General features: G+C 29.1%; 1 protein-coding gene across 1 annotated transcript in view; it reads right to left on the bottom strand.

Annotated features, from left to right (window-relative positions):
* Positions 1-17,883, bottom strand: part of LOC124362979 (nicotinate phosphoribosyltransferase) — a 52,742-nt gene that overhangs the window by 15,448 nt on the left and 19,411 nt on the right. The window contains exons 3-5 of the mRNA XM_046817904.1: positions 9,631-9,757; positions 2,643-2,726; positions 1,179-1,306 (exon numbers count right to left, since the gene is read on the bottom strand). Coding sequence (XP_046673860.1) covers positions 1,179-1,306; positions 2,643-2,726; positions 9,631-9,757 — 339 coding nt within the window. The remainder of the gene's footprint in view (positions 1-1,178; positions 1,307-2,642; positions 2,727-9,630; positions 9,758-17,883) is intronic.

Below are 17,883 nucleotides of genomic sequence, written 5' to 3'. Positions count from 1 at the left end.
TGTGCATAATCCACTAACATTGTATTTTTAGCCTTTTTGTATATGACTTATACAGGGTGTAAAAAAAAGGTTGGGGTTGCTATATACACAACATAAACAAAATGTTGTCTGATGAAAATTTTTAAAGTCAAATAAAAAACCAACATAGTTCTAAAGAATTTACTAGACACCAACTATTAGGTGAATTTTATTGCAATTCTAACGGTACTAGTTTTAACGAAATCCCTCAAGGTATAAGCGAGCACAGCCACTTTAAAGATACGCTTGCACAAGCTGTGATCAGCAAACATTTTGTCTTTTGATAGGTACCAGCCATATTACTAATAAATAATACAAAACATGGGCTAAAAGTAAATCAACTATGCAAACATCAAAACATGACAGCAGACTTAACTAATAAACGTAAGCTGGTCACAGTTGCAACAGTTGTTCGCCCAAGATGTTCTTTGTAACTATACAAAGAGGAATAAAGTTTGATTTATTGAGTAATAATATACTTCAACCAGTAGTTTGATTGTTCTACTATCTATTGATACTTGGTTTTGGACCAAAAAATAGAAAATACACAAAAAATAATCGATTTCCGAATCTTCAGCTTACTGCAGTCGGCAGTGCCGGTACGGGCACGGCCAAACTACAGCAGTTGCCAGTTATGTGGTTAAAATGAAGTAAGGTTCAGCCTACCTCTACATTTCAAAATCTTTCAAAAATTACTTTACCCCAACCCCCAACAAAGTGCCATTTTAGGGCATTTTTGTAAAAATGATTTTCCTGATTTCTTTGGGGTCGAAATATTGGGATTTTTGTTAAAACAAAGAAAGTAGGTTTCTTTATCCAGCCACTACACATTGCTGATGGGTGGTATTTCTCAATCTATATTTTAAATGTTTTTTTCTTTCATTTTAAGCATGTTACAAGTTACAAATTATACTTTATATAATTTTTTTCCAAAAACTGCAACAATATTTCTAGATAAAGTCAAGAATGAAGCCCAATCATTTCAAACTTCAATGACCCATTTTCAATTCGAAGAAAATTGGAAGTATCATTTGGTAGATGGAAGGAGAGTTTCCACATAGAAGAGTTCCGATTATATCTGGGTCCTTAATTTTGTTGCCAGACTCTTACAACATAATTGTTGCAAATATATTTTTATTATATTTAAGTATGTAACTTACCAACATAAGAGTACTTAGAGGCTGAGAGGCCACCGTCTGGTCCCTGGGCTCTCCTCAGTCCAAACTCCAGGAGAGAGACATTCTTGCCAGCCACCATCCGGTAACGGGCAGCATTCGTGGCCATCAAGCTGCAACACGTCACACATCTCTATAAATAAATCTTTCACCTATATTGAGGTATGTTTCCTGCAATCCCAAACACATGACAACTGCCATGAATTTATGGAAACAAAAATAATTCTATCAATTATTTATGACAGTATGGACAAAAAAATATGTAACATTCCCTTTCATTATATTTTTTATTAAACATGTCTGAACCCAGTTTGTACTAAACTTATCTTACAGAAATAAGGAACTGTACTGTATTTACAGTATTACAGTCAGTATAGGTGATTTATGAAATTTTGGATTGTGTGAAAAAGGGAGGGAACTGCGTAACTAAACATTTTCAAACGTAACACATAGTTATTGGGTATTTAATTTTTTAAATGTTGATAGAGCATGAAAATTATTCAAAAAGTTGTTTGATGACACAGAAAAAGCAATTTAATTTCTTTAACGTCAATTGTGAAATGAGTTATAGTGTTCTGAACAAAGTGAATGTAAGAGTAGATACCTTCAACTGAATTGAGAGTGTAAGAGTTACAGTAAAACATAACATATCATAAGCAGACTATCCTCAAATAAAAATGCTAATACACCTATTTAAGTCTTATTATCTCAATTACATTTTTTTGAGTCTACTCTTTGACACACTCTTTTAGAAATTGGTATAACCATTCTATCTCCAATGCTGCCATTCTGTTACAAGGTTGTTTAAAATTCACCTTTCTTATTATACTGTTAGTCTCATTTCGTCATGAGCTTTAAAATTAGATACCATTGGAGAAATTTTGAAATATTTCTCTTCTCTCTCATTTACTTGTAAGGTTACAATTACACATACAGCTACATGACACGATGCTATGCAATGCGAACCGACACAAAACTATCAAATAGATGTTAACATAAATGGAATAAAGTACACAGAGTTTGATACGATTTGTGTTTTTTATTACATATGAGCTGTATTTGATAGTATCACATCACATCGTGTCATGTTGCTGTCTGTGTATTCGCACCCTAGTCAAAAAATGTTTAAAGTAATGTTAATCTCAGTATTTATCCATTACAAATCTTTCATAAACAACTCATTTCTTCTTTTTTTTTATTTTATACATTATAGTGTTTATATCCATTTCATCTCTTGCTAAATATTGAAACAAGAGATGTAGACGATCATATACTATAATTTTAAATAATTTCATACATCATTTTAGAGTTTTAAAGTTAAAAAGAAACTACAATACTTCTCTGCCCAAAAAAGGGTGAACATTTTGAGAGAACATTAGGGGAAAAAGTAATAAGTAACTCTAATACAGCTGGTTGCAATTACTACTACAGAAAATATAACGGAGGTACCTGGCGTAGTTAACCAGCGTGAGCAGCGTAGTTTCCAGCAGCTGTACGATGATCAGAGGGCCTTCTACCCTCATCAGAGGCACTCTGTAACCAAACCAGACCAGTCATGAACTAGAACACATAAACTAAAATCAAGTTCTTGGTTGATCATGCTGGTATAGTCTTTGGAGGAACCAAAGATTAAAAATTATGGTATACAAATCATTTAAAATTCAGTTCCCAAAGGGAATAATATGAGGTTATAAATAATTTAGTGTCACAAACACAATCTCAAGGTATTGAGGAATAATGTTGCTTGTAGTTTAGATGAATAACTTATGTATGTTCTAGAATCAATTATAATATTTTCTTGAATTTAATAATTTATAAAGAATTGATATCATATCTAAATAACATTTGACATTTCAAATCATAAAGTCCAAATTAAGGTCTCTGAGATTCCAATACTTTAAATAGAAATAAATTTTATTTGTATTCTTAATAGGATTATGTGTGGATCTCACTAAATTATAAATTTCTTAGTGGTTTCTATTATACTCAGTTAAAAAGGGGACAATAGCTGTATTTAATGGCAATTGAAGAAGATGAACCTTTCGCAAATCAACTCCAAGCAGTTCTGGAAACTTCCAGATCATCCTGAATAGGTTTCCTCTACAGGAATAATATACACAATCAGAAACAACTATATAAATAATTCCTAAACACATTGGAAACATAATATTATTGTTAAATCAATTGAAAATACATTTATTTCCGCAAACTGATAAGGTACAATCTTATACCTTGTGTATAACATTCATTATATCTATTATGATAAATAAACCCAGCCCCTTCGTAATATATCAACCAAATTAATAATATCTAAGGGTTATTTAAAAAAGAAATTAGCTCTGACCTCATGAATTTTCTGTCCTTATTTTACAAATTACGTTCTCAAAGCTATTATCACAATGCTCATATCCACAATAGATTAAATTATATTGGTAGACATTTTTTCATCTTTTTATCTGGTTTATTATTCAGTGATATCATATCACGAATATTTGTCTTAACTTTAAATAACACAATAAGAAATTACTTGTTTCAAGAAAATAAAGTAATTTAAGGTTTTGTATGGATTTAAAGAAAATATCACTGAACTGACAGACAATGTCATAATATAAACTACAACAATAATTTTTTTTATTTAAATATTTAGGGGTCCCAAAAAAGATTACCTACAACCAAGATTATAAATATTTCTACTTAAAAATTAAATTATATGTAAAATGTATATTTTCTTTGTATGGAATATGATTTGTGTATTTAAAACAATTAAAATTATCAGTACAACTACCATGAAGTTTAAAATGTATCATAACAACATTTAAAGATTGAAAAAAGTTTATATTCTAAATATTTTATATTAATTTAGTACCATTTTTATATTTTCTGCTTTAATTTTAAAATGTTATTGACAAAAGTATTGTTTTTTATTTCTATAAGTAGTAAACTTAAAAAATGAAAAATTTAAATAAAATTTAATGAAGCACTTTTATCTAAGTCTAGATAACATGAATAGTACAATTGGTGATTAAGATAAAAAACACATGACGGCTACAGATTTACTTAACTTTTACAGAAACATGAAACTCTATTATTTTACATACTAATTTTCAATAGCTTTAATGATGAAGCTGTTCGAACAATGTTAATGTCTATGGCAATTAATTAATGAAGTCAGATTTGTGTTTTTTTCTTAATTTTATAATTTACAATTTCATAAAATACAGCTAAAAAAAAGCAGTCAGTGTAAATTATTATGACAATTAAATAAGTAGTAAAACTAAAAAAAAAATGCTGAAAATTTAGTTATTCACCAAAGGTAAATTTAGGCTGTCATTATATAGTACACATAAGAGTTTGCTAAGAAAAGTAAATAATTGAACGCACACCTAGAATGGAATCTCTTACGTCTTTTAACGGTGTTTAGAAGAAAATCGACATCTTACAAATTACATTCTTTCTTATTGGAAATTATATATATTAATTTAAAACAAACTCTCCAATAATATAAGTTTTTTTATTTTTGTGAGACCTTTCGTACTCAATGAGAACATCTTCGGACATATAAGATACTGTGTTGTCATAGAATATTATCTCTTTGTATTTTTAATGAAATATGTTTTTATTTAGTACAAAACTTGTTTATGTTATTATTGTTATTATTACTTTTATCCAGTTATGTGGGTAAATTATTGGAGAGTTTGTTTTAAATTAATAAATTATAGATTGTGTATCCAATCTTCCTTACAGTTTACATATCCAATCTACACTATAAGTATTATTGCAGCAAAATACATCAATTCTTTACTTCCTCCCTCTTCCATAGACACAATAAAGTATAGTTACGGTAAAAAAAGCAAATTTGGGCTTTAATTGTAATACATGTCTCAAAATCAAAATTGTGGTTGCTTGAATTCAATAATAAGGTCTATAGTGTAAACAGCTCTAAACTAAATTTATTAAATTTAACAGCTATATTTTTAAATTTTGTAATATTTTTTTTATTTTAAGATTTTTAAACCCAAATTAACTTTTTCTAACAATTGTGTTTGTGATTCAAATATGGATTTTAATTAAAGGCCTTAACAATTTTGATTAAATCTTCATAATTTATAATGTTATCATATTATTCAAAATGGCATGCAATATGTCTGTAAAGCAATGTACCTGCGGAAAAGTTATTGTTTTTAGGTAAACTGAGAACACATAACTCTGTAGCACAGTTAACAACAGTGTTGAAAAAGCAATATAAATATGCAATTAATGAAGCCAAGCTTAAGTACAATGCAAATACAATTGAAAAAAGTAATAATAAATGCAAGGCCACATGGAAAATAATAAATAATAATAGTAATAGCCCCAGACATCACAAGTTTAAATAACCACCAGATACTTTTAATGATTATTTTATCAATTGTGTTAAGGAAGTTAAACAAAGCATAAGTAAACCAAGTATAAGTGTTAATGAATTAGTAAATAAGGTTAATATTGATCGTAGACATTTTGAATGGAAATTAATTTCAGCGGATGATGTTATACATGCAACAAAAAGGCTTAACAATACAGATAGTAAAGATATATACAGATATATACAACATCTCTAATAATTTATTTAAAAAATATAATACACACTATTGCTGAACCTCTGTCGTTTAGTTTCAACTAGTGTTTAATGGAAGGTGTCTTTCCAAACAAATTTTAAAAAATCAAAAATATGTCCGATTTTTAAGAAAGGGGAGCGGGATGAACCCGAGAGTTATCGTCCAGTATCATTAATCTTTATATTAGCCAAGCTGTTTGAACTGATAGTATATGATCAGGTTAGCTTCTTCTTTGAAAATAATAACTACCTACAATTTTCTCAGTTTGGATTTAGAAAGGGAAGATCGACAATTGATGCTGTGGACAGGCTGGTAAGAGAAATTCTTTTGACATTTGAAAATAAAGCCTTTGCTCAGGTTACTTTTTGTGACTTGAGTAAGGCTTTTGATTGTGTAAATCATGGTGACCTTTTATTGAAGTTGAAATATTATGGTATTTCTGGTACACCTCTAAAATTTTTTGAATCTTATCTTAAGAACCGTTTACAGTCAGTTTCAGTTAATGGTGAAACATCCAAGGATGTTTTTGTTGAATGGGGAGTACCTCAAGGATCTGTGTTGGGACCACTCTTATTTTTAATTAGCATTAATGATTTGCCAAACTCATTAAACACAAAATCATTTTTATATGCTGATGATACTACATTCCTAAATACTGCCAATAATGTGAATGAACTTAATTTACTATCTCAAGCCACTATAAGAGATGCTGCTTCTTGGTTCAGAACAAATGGATTTTTGCTCAATGAAAATAAAACTCAAAAGATGTTATTTACGTTAAGAACTATGGACAACAATAATATTGACAAGGATAGGGTTTCCAGGACTAAATTTTTAGGAATCTACATTGATAATAAGTTAAGTTGGCAGGCTCATATAGATTATATATCCTCAAAATTATCAAGAGTCATATATCTTTTAAAACAATTAACAAGTTGTGTACCAAGTCACTATCTGAAAACAGTGTATTATGCTTATTTTCAATCAGTTTTTTTATATGGTTTAATTTTATTTGGCAACTGTTCTAGGATCGATGAAATTTTAATTCTTAAAAAAAATCATTAGAGTAATAACAAAATCAGAAACAAAAGCTCACTGTAGACCTTTGTTCACTCAATTAGAAGTGCAAACAATCATAAATTTATATATATTTGATTTGATTACTTTCATTTTGAAGAATCATGACTTGTTAAAATTTACAAATTAAATTCATGACCACAATACTCGTAACAAGAATAAGGCAGTAATTGAGTATCACAGACTAAGCAAATCTTTATCTAGTCACATTGTATTGTCTGTTAAAGTGTACAATAAGGTTATTCACCTTATAAATGAAAATTCAGTGAAGATATTTAAACACAAATTTTATAAGTGGTTACTTAACAATCCCTTTTATTCCTTAAATGAATTTTTTTTTATGTCTGTGATCAATTTTTAAACTAAGAATTTATTTTTATACTGTGCAACTGTACTTAATTATTTATTAACGTTTTATAATAAGTGTTTGTCTAATTTTATTAATGAATAAATTTATGATTTGTTTATGTATGTATAACTTATATTGTTTTTATTGTTATTTTGATCTCTAGTTTTCATAGAGATTAAGTTTGTTAAGATTTTATTAAGTAATACATTTTTAACTGTTTTTTTATTTATTGACTTATTTGTTGTAACTTTAACTATCCTTATATTATTTATTTAACCCTTTGGATGCCAAGCAAATTTCCAGATTCGTTTTGAGTAATGCCATGCATGTGAGCTGTGGGTGTTTCCTGAGTGCCAGTGGTAAATGGCCTATAACAGCCAAGTGTGCCAAGCACAAAACAGCTATTTTGTTATGTTAGACTAAAAATTGTATAACTCCAATCCTAATACTGATAAATGGACAATTCTTTTTTGTTTTGTAGTTTATGAAATATACTGTTATGTTATAACAAAGTTTTATGATAATATCCAAAAATATAAATAAGTAAACTAAAAAAAAAAAATAAATAAAAAAAATTTTATTTTATTTTATTTTTTTTTTATTAGAAAACTTATATTATTTTACTATTTATGTAAACATATGTTACATTTTACATTAGTATGTATAATTATGAACCAATATAGAAAATTTCAGAAAGAAATATTGAGAAATAAAAGTTTTATAAGATTTTTAATAAAACTTTACATTTGGACTAAAATGCTAAAATATTGACAGTGTAATGTAAGGGAATGTTATTGTAAGGGCTTTTCTAAACAAAACTATATTTATTAAACTAGCATTGAGATGGTTGAAAAACATTGGTTAGGACCCTAATGCATGTTCACAAAAAAATAAAATCATGACAAATAGCCTATTTTTTTATATTATTTGCTTTTACTCACCCTCAGTTATTGAAAGGCAGAAAAAGTCCAATCTTCAATCACTCACTATTTTTTAGTGCCTATAGTCTATAGCATAGGCCTATTGAAAAATGTTACTGTCTATAGAAAACTATGCAAATAAATGTCTCTATATACAATATATACATTGTTACATAAACGTTCAGTCTATTTACACTTGTGGCGGGGGAGACAGTCAAGGTGGCAACCCCGGGTGCACTTGACACATACTGTCCTGGACCGTTATATATATATATATATCCTGTCCGACAAATTATATATTAATTTGTTAAGTAACTCTTTCCCCTTTCATTTGATGTATCTGTTATGAAGATTCGCTTACTATATGATTTAAAAAAATAAAATAATCGCAAAGCCGAAAATATCGGCCCGCGGCACACTTCGGTTTAAACGTAATGGGCCGAAAACATCGGCTCTCGGCACACATCGGTTAAACGTAACGGGCCGAAAATATCGGCTCTCGGCACCCAAAGGGTTAAGTAGGTTAGTGACGTGGCAATACTGCTCAATATAAATAACTTTGTCAATGCTTTTAAGCCTGAACGACAATAAAATATATTCTTACTCTTATTCTTATTCCTGATAGCAAAGATTATATAATGCAGGTAAAATGAAAAACAATACAAAAAAATGTGACAACCTAGGTACACCTAGGTGGCAATGAATATCTAAACATTGCAGAATACCATGTTAGTGTGAATACTGAAACATATCTAGTATACAAGAGGAGTGAAACATTTCATTATTTGACATTATTTTCAATTGGCAGTGTACAATTTCAAACACAACGCTACAGCCTGTTACCGTACATGAGTAGTGTGCACAGGACAGGCTAAATATAAAAAAAACTACAACAACTTTATTTGTTACAACTGAGTAAGAGGAAATTTTTACTTAATACAAGAAACTGAGCAAACGCCCAGTTGCATTTAGTCCTAAAAGGAATTTTCACTTGCTTCTGGAGTGATAGAATTTTCAGGATGGATACGGTATTTAGGGATGAGTAGAGATTACCTCCTGTCAAGATCCTATGGGAAGAATAGTGGGGCTGGATATTTCAGTCATATAACCTTGGAAGATGGGTAGGCTAGCTCTGTTTCAACCTATTTCAGTCAAAGCAGGTAGTGGAAGGTACACCCTAATGTTTAGACTAGCAACAGACTAACAGTAAGGGAGATCCACTCTCCACTCCCACAATCTGTCATAGTAGACTAGACTTATAAATCCCCCAATATCTTGATAACCTTGGTTAATGATGTACTGCTCCTATCCATGGAATTGCTGAAAGTAACAAGATGAAGTAACAAATCGTTTTTTGCTGTTCACCCATTGTAGGTTCAACTGGAAGGTATAAGCCCGTCAGAAGTGAAACTTCCTGAGGCTTTATTTATTAAGATGTAAAAATATTAGTAAAGTAAACTACAGTAAAGCTATAATTTGTTGTAATGAAGACTGACTTTGGAAATGCAACGGATCCTTCTTCGATTGCGTACACTATAACATCTTTTACATTGAGATGCCTCAGGAATACAAAGAATTCCTCCTCCGTAGAAGGTGGGAGTGTGGCCTTCAGGTAGGCAATATCTGCAACATACACAAAATCTTTCTAAATTGCTTTATAACACACAAATTCTTATAACGGTGAATTGTGTAAATGATTCTACTTAATTTTTTACAAATGTTATAACTATTTAACATTGATTAAGCAAATTATTTAATAAATCATAATTATTGTTTTTAAATTACAGAGTATTTAATAATGAACAACATTATGTTATAAAACTTCGTTCAGGGCAAGGGTATAAAAAAGAAAATAACACATTTGAATATACTGTATGAAATAGTATTATCTTGTTATCTAGTAGTATCTTCGTTATTTTCTGTTTGTCTGTAACTGATTTTCAGGAAAATATTATAATCCATCAACCGTTTAAGATAAAAAATCAAAATGTGACATATGTCATAAGGTGGCTAGTTCAAGGTTATTATGAAATAATAATATAAATTTCCGCTAACATTTTACTGGTTCTAATTTTCATTACAAAATAAATGGCATCAAGCATATGAAAATCATAAATATGCAACTGAAATGTCAAGAATTTTTAATTACCTCAGTACTGCATCAACACTAATATGTATTAATGTTAATGTGTTTTTAATGTAAGTGAATTAAGGTTATACAGGGCAAACATTCATATATATTCATATACACCTGCCATCATCACATGTTTTCAACAACAATGCGTACACTACATTGCGTTTATTACCAAGCGCAAGTTGTGAATTGATATATCTGCCAAATAAGAGTAGTTTACACGACAAGGATCTTCAAATATAAGTTTTTGTTTATGGATTGTACAACATTTCAGCAGATAGTACAGAATATAGAGTAAAATACTTCAATCATCATCAATCACCACTTCAGTTTTAAGTTGATCGTTACAAAGGTTGAATGAAATTGGAACAGCTGTAGTAAACAACAGTGGTCATCCTACTGAGCACTGATTGGAGATAGAGAAAGTGTTATTGTTGTTGAAGGAAATCTAAACCATCAATACCTTTGTATTATAATTTTAATATTAAAATTACTCTTAATGCACCGTTTACTTAATTAACATTACACCTAAATTCTATGTAATATTACTACAGGTACTACTTAAACTACAAGATAAATTTGGATTAATCATTACATTATTGTCAAAATCCCTATAGATTCCAAATCACATATAAGGTGTCAATGTATTACTATAGTGTTTCTGTTTCTGTTTCTGTTTCTGTTTCTGTTTCTGTTTCTGTTACCTTGTACGTTTTTATAAATTACCAAATCACATCCCATAATTGTAAAATAAAAAGATTGTTACCATTCAAATTTTCAACTGCCATCTTCAATTCACCATTTTTGAGCTAAACTATTTCTTAAAATAAAATATGATAATATAAATACATATTAATAAAATATGTACATGTTTTGTGACACAATACGTGTCATTAAATGTTGTGTTGTCTTGAGTTCAGCTACTTTCCTATACTAATTATTACAATGACACAAATCATAATTTTAGTTCTAATCGTTCTCAAGAGTACAATTATTTTTTATAAAATCAAGCAAACCTTGACATATATTATTATCAATAAAAACATTATTAGCAATAGAATAACATTCCATGTTTATGTATATGCCCAAGATTAGAGTGTTAAAACTTTATCAATTGATACAATAAATAATGGTTGACTATAATAAACAATGATAATTTCCAGTTATCGTAACTGCACTTCGTGTTGCCTTTTTATAACTGTTAACCTAATGGACCCCATATCATATACGTCAAATGAACTTCTGTCAAAGTCAAGATATAACAATGGTCTGATAAAGAAGATTACAAAATATAAGCATTAAAATGTTCTCAATGTATTTCTGAAAATACATCCAAATTATCAAATTACCTCAAACATAATTAATACAGGGCAAATTTGGCATTTATAAATATGTTAATAATTATTGTGAAAATTATAAAATGTGATATTGATTTGCAGTTTGGAATAAAAAGTAGTCTGAAGTCAAGGTAACAACGATCCACCAGTTGTGTTGACATAACAATTTTTTATCACGCCAGGGACATTTATATAATCTCTTTTCTGTTTAAATAAATGGAGCGCCAGTTAAGAAATGCATTTCTAAAAGTTTACATTTTACAAACAATTACATGGAATTAAAAGAAATGTACATGACAAATAAATTTAAATCTAGAGAATTAAATTGTCTGCCAATACAAAATGGAAATACAGGTAAATTATTTTTAAATGACCAAAATATCTCCTTGTAGTTTTGTTGTTTACATAAAACTAATTTCTCCAATAATTCAGACTGTGATGAACAGACCAGCACAATAGCTGAAGAAGCGATTGACTGATGAAGAGACACTACCACTCAGTGGATGAATTTGTGAAAGAAGTTAGACTGAAAGAAGACCATTTTTTAATACTGACTACTAATGTAATAACATGACGATTTTTAATCTCAAAGATTATGTAAATAAAGAAACTGTCTATTGTCTATTGTTAAATATATGAGTTTCTTTTGACTTCATTAACATTATAACTTCATACAATGAAATCACAAATGCATTATTAATAAATTATATACCAAATCCTTACATTTTTAATTGAATTTTTCTGTGAAAGTTTGTTGCAACAGTATTGAAGGGCCTATGGGTAAACAATGCAGTATTATGACACTAATGTGTAAACTACTTTGCTACAACATTAAATAAAAATAATTAATCTTATCAAGTAATATAACAAGCAGCAATAATAAACCACAATTGTAGTAAAAGAGATGTCAGAAGTGAGTAATTCTATTGTATCACTATTGATTCACACTGTTATTTAAATTTACCATATCCCGATTAAATAAGTTCAATGTTATTTCAAAGTATGCAATCAGTTTTAGTTTCAGAATGATCAGTAAAACTGTTTAGGGGGAGAGGGGGCTGAATCACATAGTAATACAATTGAGCAAATAATAACAAATGATTCATTTTTACGTAGGTTGTAAACTTATTTATTTCTTTCTTATTATAACTGTTCTATGGATGAATCAATCGATAAAAAATCCATCGTAGCTATCCAATGGATAAATGAATATTTCATCGGTGTGATGGGTGAATAATTCATCAATATCCATGAATTATTGTTTCATTCCTGATAAACACACTAAAAATGTTTCAAAAAATGTAAATATTTTGATATAAAATGTTAAATGTTGTATTATAGTTGATTGATTTTCATTTCTCTGCACGTTATTGACAACATACTATGAAATATATCTATTTTTAAAATTTTACATTAATTTTAATAACAAACAAATTTAGTTTGAATAACGGTAATTTTAGAAATGTAGCCTCGACAAGTGTTTGATATAAGTAAACAAGAATAAACCTTTAAACACGTTTGTAGTTTTCATTTGTACATTATACATTTTCATCTTCAGGTACTTGTAGTTTAAGGTAAATAATTGAAGTCTACCTTATTTCATTTATTTACCTTAACATACAAGTATATGAAGATATATTCTTCAAATCCAAAATGTATATTGTACAAATCAAAACTAAAAAGTGTTCAAGATTTATTATTGTTTACTGGTAATACATTATTTTATCACTTAGCCAGCCTGTGTCTATAATACAACATATTATTTATCAAATAAAATGTATATTGTACAAATCAAAACTAAAAAAGTGTTCAGATTTATTATTGTTTACTGGTAATACATTATTTTATCACTTAGCCAGCCTGTGTCTATAATACAACATATTATTTATCAAACAAAATGTATATTGTACAAATCAAAACTAAAAAAGTGTTCAAGATTTATTATTGTTTACTGGTAATACATTATTTTATCACTTAGCCAGCCTGTGTCTATAATACAACATATTATTTATCAAACAAAATGTATATTGTACAAATCAAAACTAAAAAAGTGTTCAAGATTTATTATTGTTTACTGGTAATACATTATTTTATCACTTAGCCAGCCTGTGTCTATAATACAAAATATTATTTATCAAACAAAATGTATATTGTACAAATCAAAACTAAAAAAGTGTTCAAGATTTATTATTGTTTACTGGTAATACATTATTTTATCACTTAGCCAGCCTGTGTCTATAATACAACATATTATTTATGAAACAAAATTTTTTGTTTCATATTAAATGACTTGTTACATTACAATATAACAAAAGTCAAGGTTTTTATTATTGTCTATTATAGTGACTATAATTAAAATATTTTACGTAATGTTCATTACAAAACATTTTTGTCTCTATAAACAAAAAAATTATTGTAAAAACAATTAAAATGAATATTATATTTGTAAATTTATTTATTCTGTACATTATTTTTTACAAATACTTCCAACTAGTCATTTTGGAATATAAAAAATTTCCTGTTTAACAGAGAAAAATTATATATGAACTCATAAATAATTATTAATACAAAAGAGCTGAAACTAAAAGGTGGGCCAAAATTAATTTCAAAATCTAATAAAAAGAAACAAACTGAGTGAGGGAAGCAGATTAAGGGTACAGGCCAGTGCCATCTACTGTCTAAACTTGACTGACTGCCTGCATACTGTAAGTGCCATAATCTGAGGAAATGCATCTGTTAATGAATCATCCACATGACAACAAATGATTCATCAGCTGGTATACACATTCATTTATATTATCTTACTATTATGACTTGTAACAGAAAACATTTTAGAAGCAATAAAGGATTATAAAAGAGATCTAAGGACTTTATTTCAAACTATAATATTTAGAATAAATCTAAAATTTTAACTCCCTATCATACAAGGATACTTTGGTTTTTAACTTTTTAATCTTATTACTACAGGCTTTATAATGAACAGAATATTACAAACCAAGTGTCAAAACTATACATTTTATAAAACAGTCAATGTGTTTAACATCACTGCACAGATACAACAAAATCTTATTTTCAGTATACACACATCTGCATATACCTACTTTATATATTCAAAACACAAAAATAGTTATGACAGATAAGATTTATTAATTTTAACATAAAAATAAATGTTTAAAGGTGTGTTAACACAGCTTAAATAATCGGTTTTAATCACGATAAATATTAATAACATAACAACTGAATAACTTAAGAGATAAATGTTACAGTTTGACTGATTAATTGAGATTAGGTTTAGTGGAGCAAGGATATTTAAAATGAGAGTGACTGGATAATTGAGCTATTACCAACGAAGCCAGCTGGGTCTCTGTGAGCCTCTCAGATTCAATTAGTAAGAGGGTGTGGTCAATGCTAGTTATTCTAGAATGACCAATGATCATTATAAAGGATGTTAATACTATTTTGATATATTTTACGATTTAATTATAGACATCAAAATTTATACACCAGTACAGCCTATTTTTATGTTGGAAAAGGTCTGTATTTGCCTTTTACACTAAGTAACTCATACACTAGTTAAATTCCACCATTTACATTTTTTAATATTATTCCTTATATCAAGAAATCTTCTTGAAAAATATAAATATAATATATGTGTATGTGTGTGTGTGTATACATATATATATTTATATGTGTGTGTGTGTGTTATATACAGGGTGTATATTATGTCTGGAAACACCCAAAATATATCCTTTAATAATTTAAATATAAATTTGAAACCTCTTACAATCGTGATAGAGATTGGGCATCTACTTTTTGGAACAATGTTTTGTTATGTCACACCAACGGGGGACGTCCTGCCGAGGGTATCGTGAATATTCTTTAATTGGAAGCCTATACCTTGTGATACATAATTTTTAAAGGTAATAGCTTACTGAATTGAATGCCACAAACCGCATCTCAAAGGAATTATTCTATCAGAAAATAGAGCATTTTTAGTATTGAAAATTTACTGATGTTCAACAATGTAATTTTAACATGGTTTCTTGCCACAAAATGTGTTACACTAATTTTTTAGCATTTTTTAAATGTTCAATTAAATAAAATAAACAATTTATTTTTAAGCTGGTTTCATTAGTACAAATTTACCAGTTTTATTTACAATGAATAAAACTTATGAGTCACTTTCTCTGATTACTTATGAATCTGTACTTGGTGTTTTCCAGTCAGCAGGAAGGTTTAAAGAGACAAAGGTCACTAGCCTATGAGAAACATTATTGTGTTATTAATCATCTGGTCTACAGGTTTCAGTTTGTTGAGCATGGAGCTTTCACTAGACAGGTCTAAGCTTGGGAATTACAAATGGACAAAGGTCATATCATTCCTGTCGAGTTAATCAGTGTCTCTGAAGCATTGCTGTCAACAAGTTATCTAATTACAGTAGTTCAGTTTTTATTTGGCATTTTAATGGAATTGTCTGAAAGAGAACGAATTACTCTGTTGATGATGCGAGGAATATGCGCGATCGTCAAAGATCTTATCGGGAAGTTTGTAATTTGTTTAATGACACTTTCCCAGAAAGGAATCCCATAAGTGTTTCAACAATATCAAAAACTATTGAGCGTTTTGAAATGACAGGGAGTGTACGTAATCGGCCAAAGTCGGGTAGGATACAATCTGCAACAGATGAAGAACATGCACTAGATGTTTTGCAAACATTTATTGAAGACCCACATACATCGCTCAGAAAAGCTGCACAGCAACATGATATGCACCCTATGTCTGTGAGTAAGATTTTGAAAATTAATAAATACAAACCATTTAAAGTTCATTTAGTCCAACGGTTAAGTGAGGATGATTACGACAGAAGAGTTGAGTTTTGTGAACTTGTGATGCGCAAATGTGATGACAATAGAGATTTTCTGACCAACATACTATTTTCTGATGAGGCAACTTTTTTTCCTAAATGGCAATGTTAACAGGCACAATTGCCGTTACTGGGCTAGTGAAAACCCACATTGGATTACTGAGTCCCATTCACAGCAACCACAAAAACTGAACGTATGGTGTGGAATTTTAGGTAACAAAATTGTTGGACCCTTTTTCATCAATGGAAATTTAAATGCCGAACTTTACTACAATATGCTCCAAAATGAAATAATCCCAGCTATTCAAATTGCATCAGGAGAATTACTTTGATAATGTATGGTTTTCAGCAGGATGGGTGCTCCACCCCATTATGGGAGACAGGTAAGAGAGTATTTGGATTTAAGGTTCCTCATAAATGGATTGGCCGAAGAGGAGAAATCGAATGGCCTCCAAGATCTCCGGATTTGTCCACCAATCGATTATTTTCCTATGGGGTCATTTAAAATCCAATGTTTATAGAAGAAAGCCTCATAATTTGGAAGACCTAAGAAACAGGATTATAGAGGAGATTGCTTTGATAACTGAAGAAATGTTAGGCAACTCTGTCGAATCATTTTACACAAGATTGGCTCATTGTCAAACCGTAGAAGGAACACAGTTTCGAACAATTGCTTTGACACCAAATGCAGGTTAAAACGTTTGTTGTAAGACTTTTCTAACAGCATACATTATTTTTTATTTGTAATAAGAAATTAATAACATAAGTATTTCCATAATTGTTACTGTAATAAAAAACTGGCAAATTTGTGCTAATAGAACCAGCTTAAAATGAAATTTTTGTTTTATTTAATTGAACATTTAAAAAATTGCTAAAAAATTAGTGTAACACATTTTGTGGCAAGAACCATGTTAAAATTACATTGTTGAACATCAGTAAATTTTCAATACTAAAAATGCTCTATTTTCTGATAGAATAATTCCCTTGAGATGGCGGTTTGTGGCATTCAATTCAGTAAGCTATTACCTTTAAAAATTATGTATCACAAGGTATAGGCTTCCATTAAGAATATTTCACGATACCCTCGGCAGGACGTCCCCCATTGGTGTGACATAACAAAACATTGTTCCAAAAAGTAGATGCCCAATCTCTATCACGATTGTAAGAGGTTTCAAATTTATATTTAAATTTATTAAAGGATATATTTGGGTGTTTCCAGACATAATATACACCCTGTATATATATATATATAAAACGTATACATATATATATGTATACGTTATACGTGTATATATATACATATATGTATAAAACGGGGTGATTCAAAAAGAGTGCCGGTTTTGAAAAGACCGGTAAATTTTATTTTATTTATTTTATCCGTTGGCAAACAATGTTTGACCTTGATTCTATTTCT

Source organism: Homalodisca vitripennis, chromosome 5 (genome assembly GCF_021130785.1).
Source record: "Homalodisca vitripennis isolate AUS2020 chromosome 5, UT_GWSS_2.1, whole genome shotgun sequence".
Classification (NCBI taxonomy): Eukaryota; Metazoa; Arthropoda; class Insecta; order Hemiptera; family Cicadellidae; genus Homalodisca; species Homalodisca vitripennis.
Note: the sequence above shows the minus strand (reverse complement) of the source record. Positions and strands in the feature narration are given on the sequence as shown.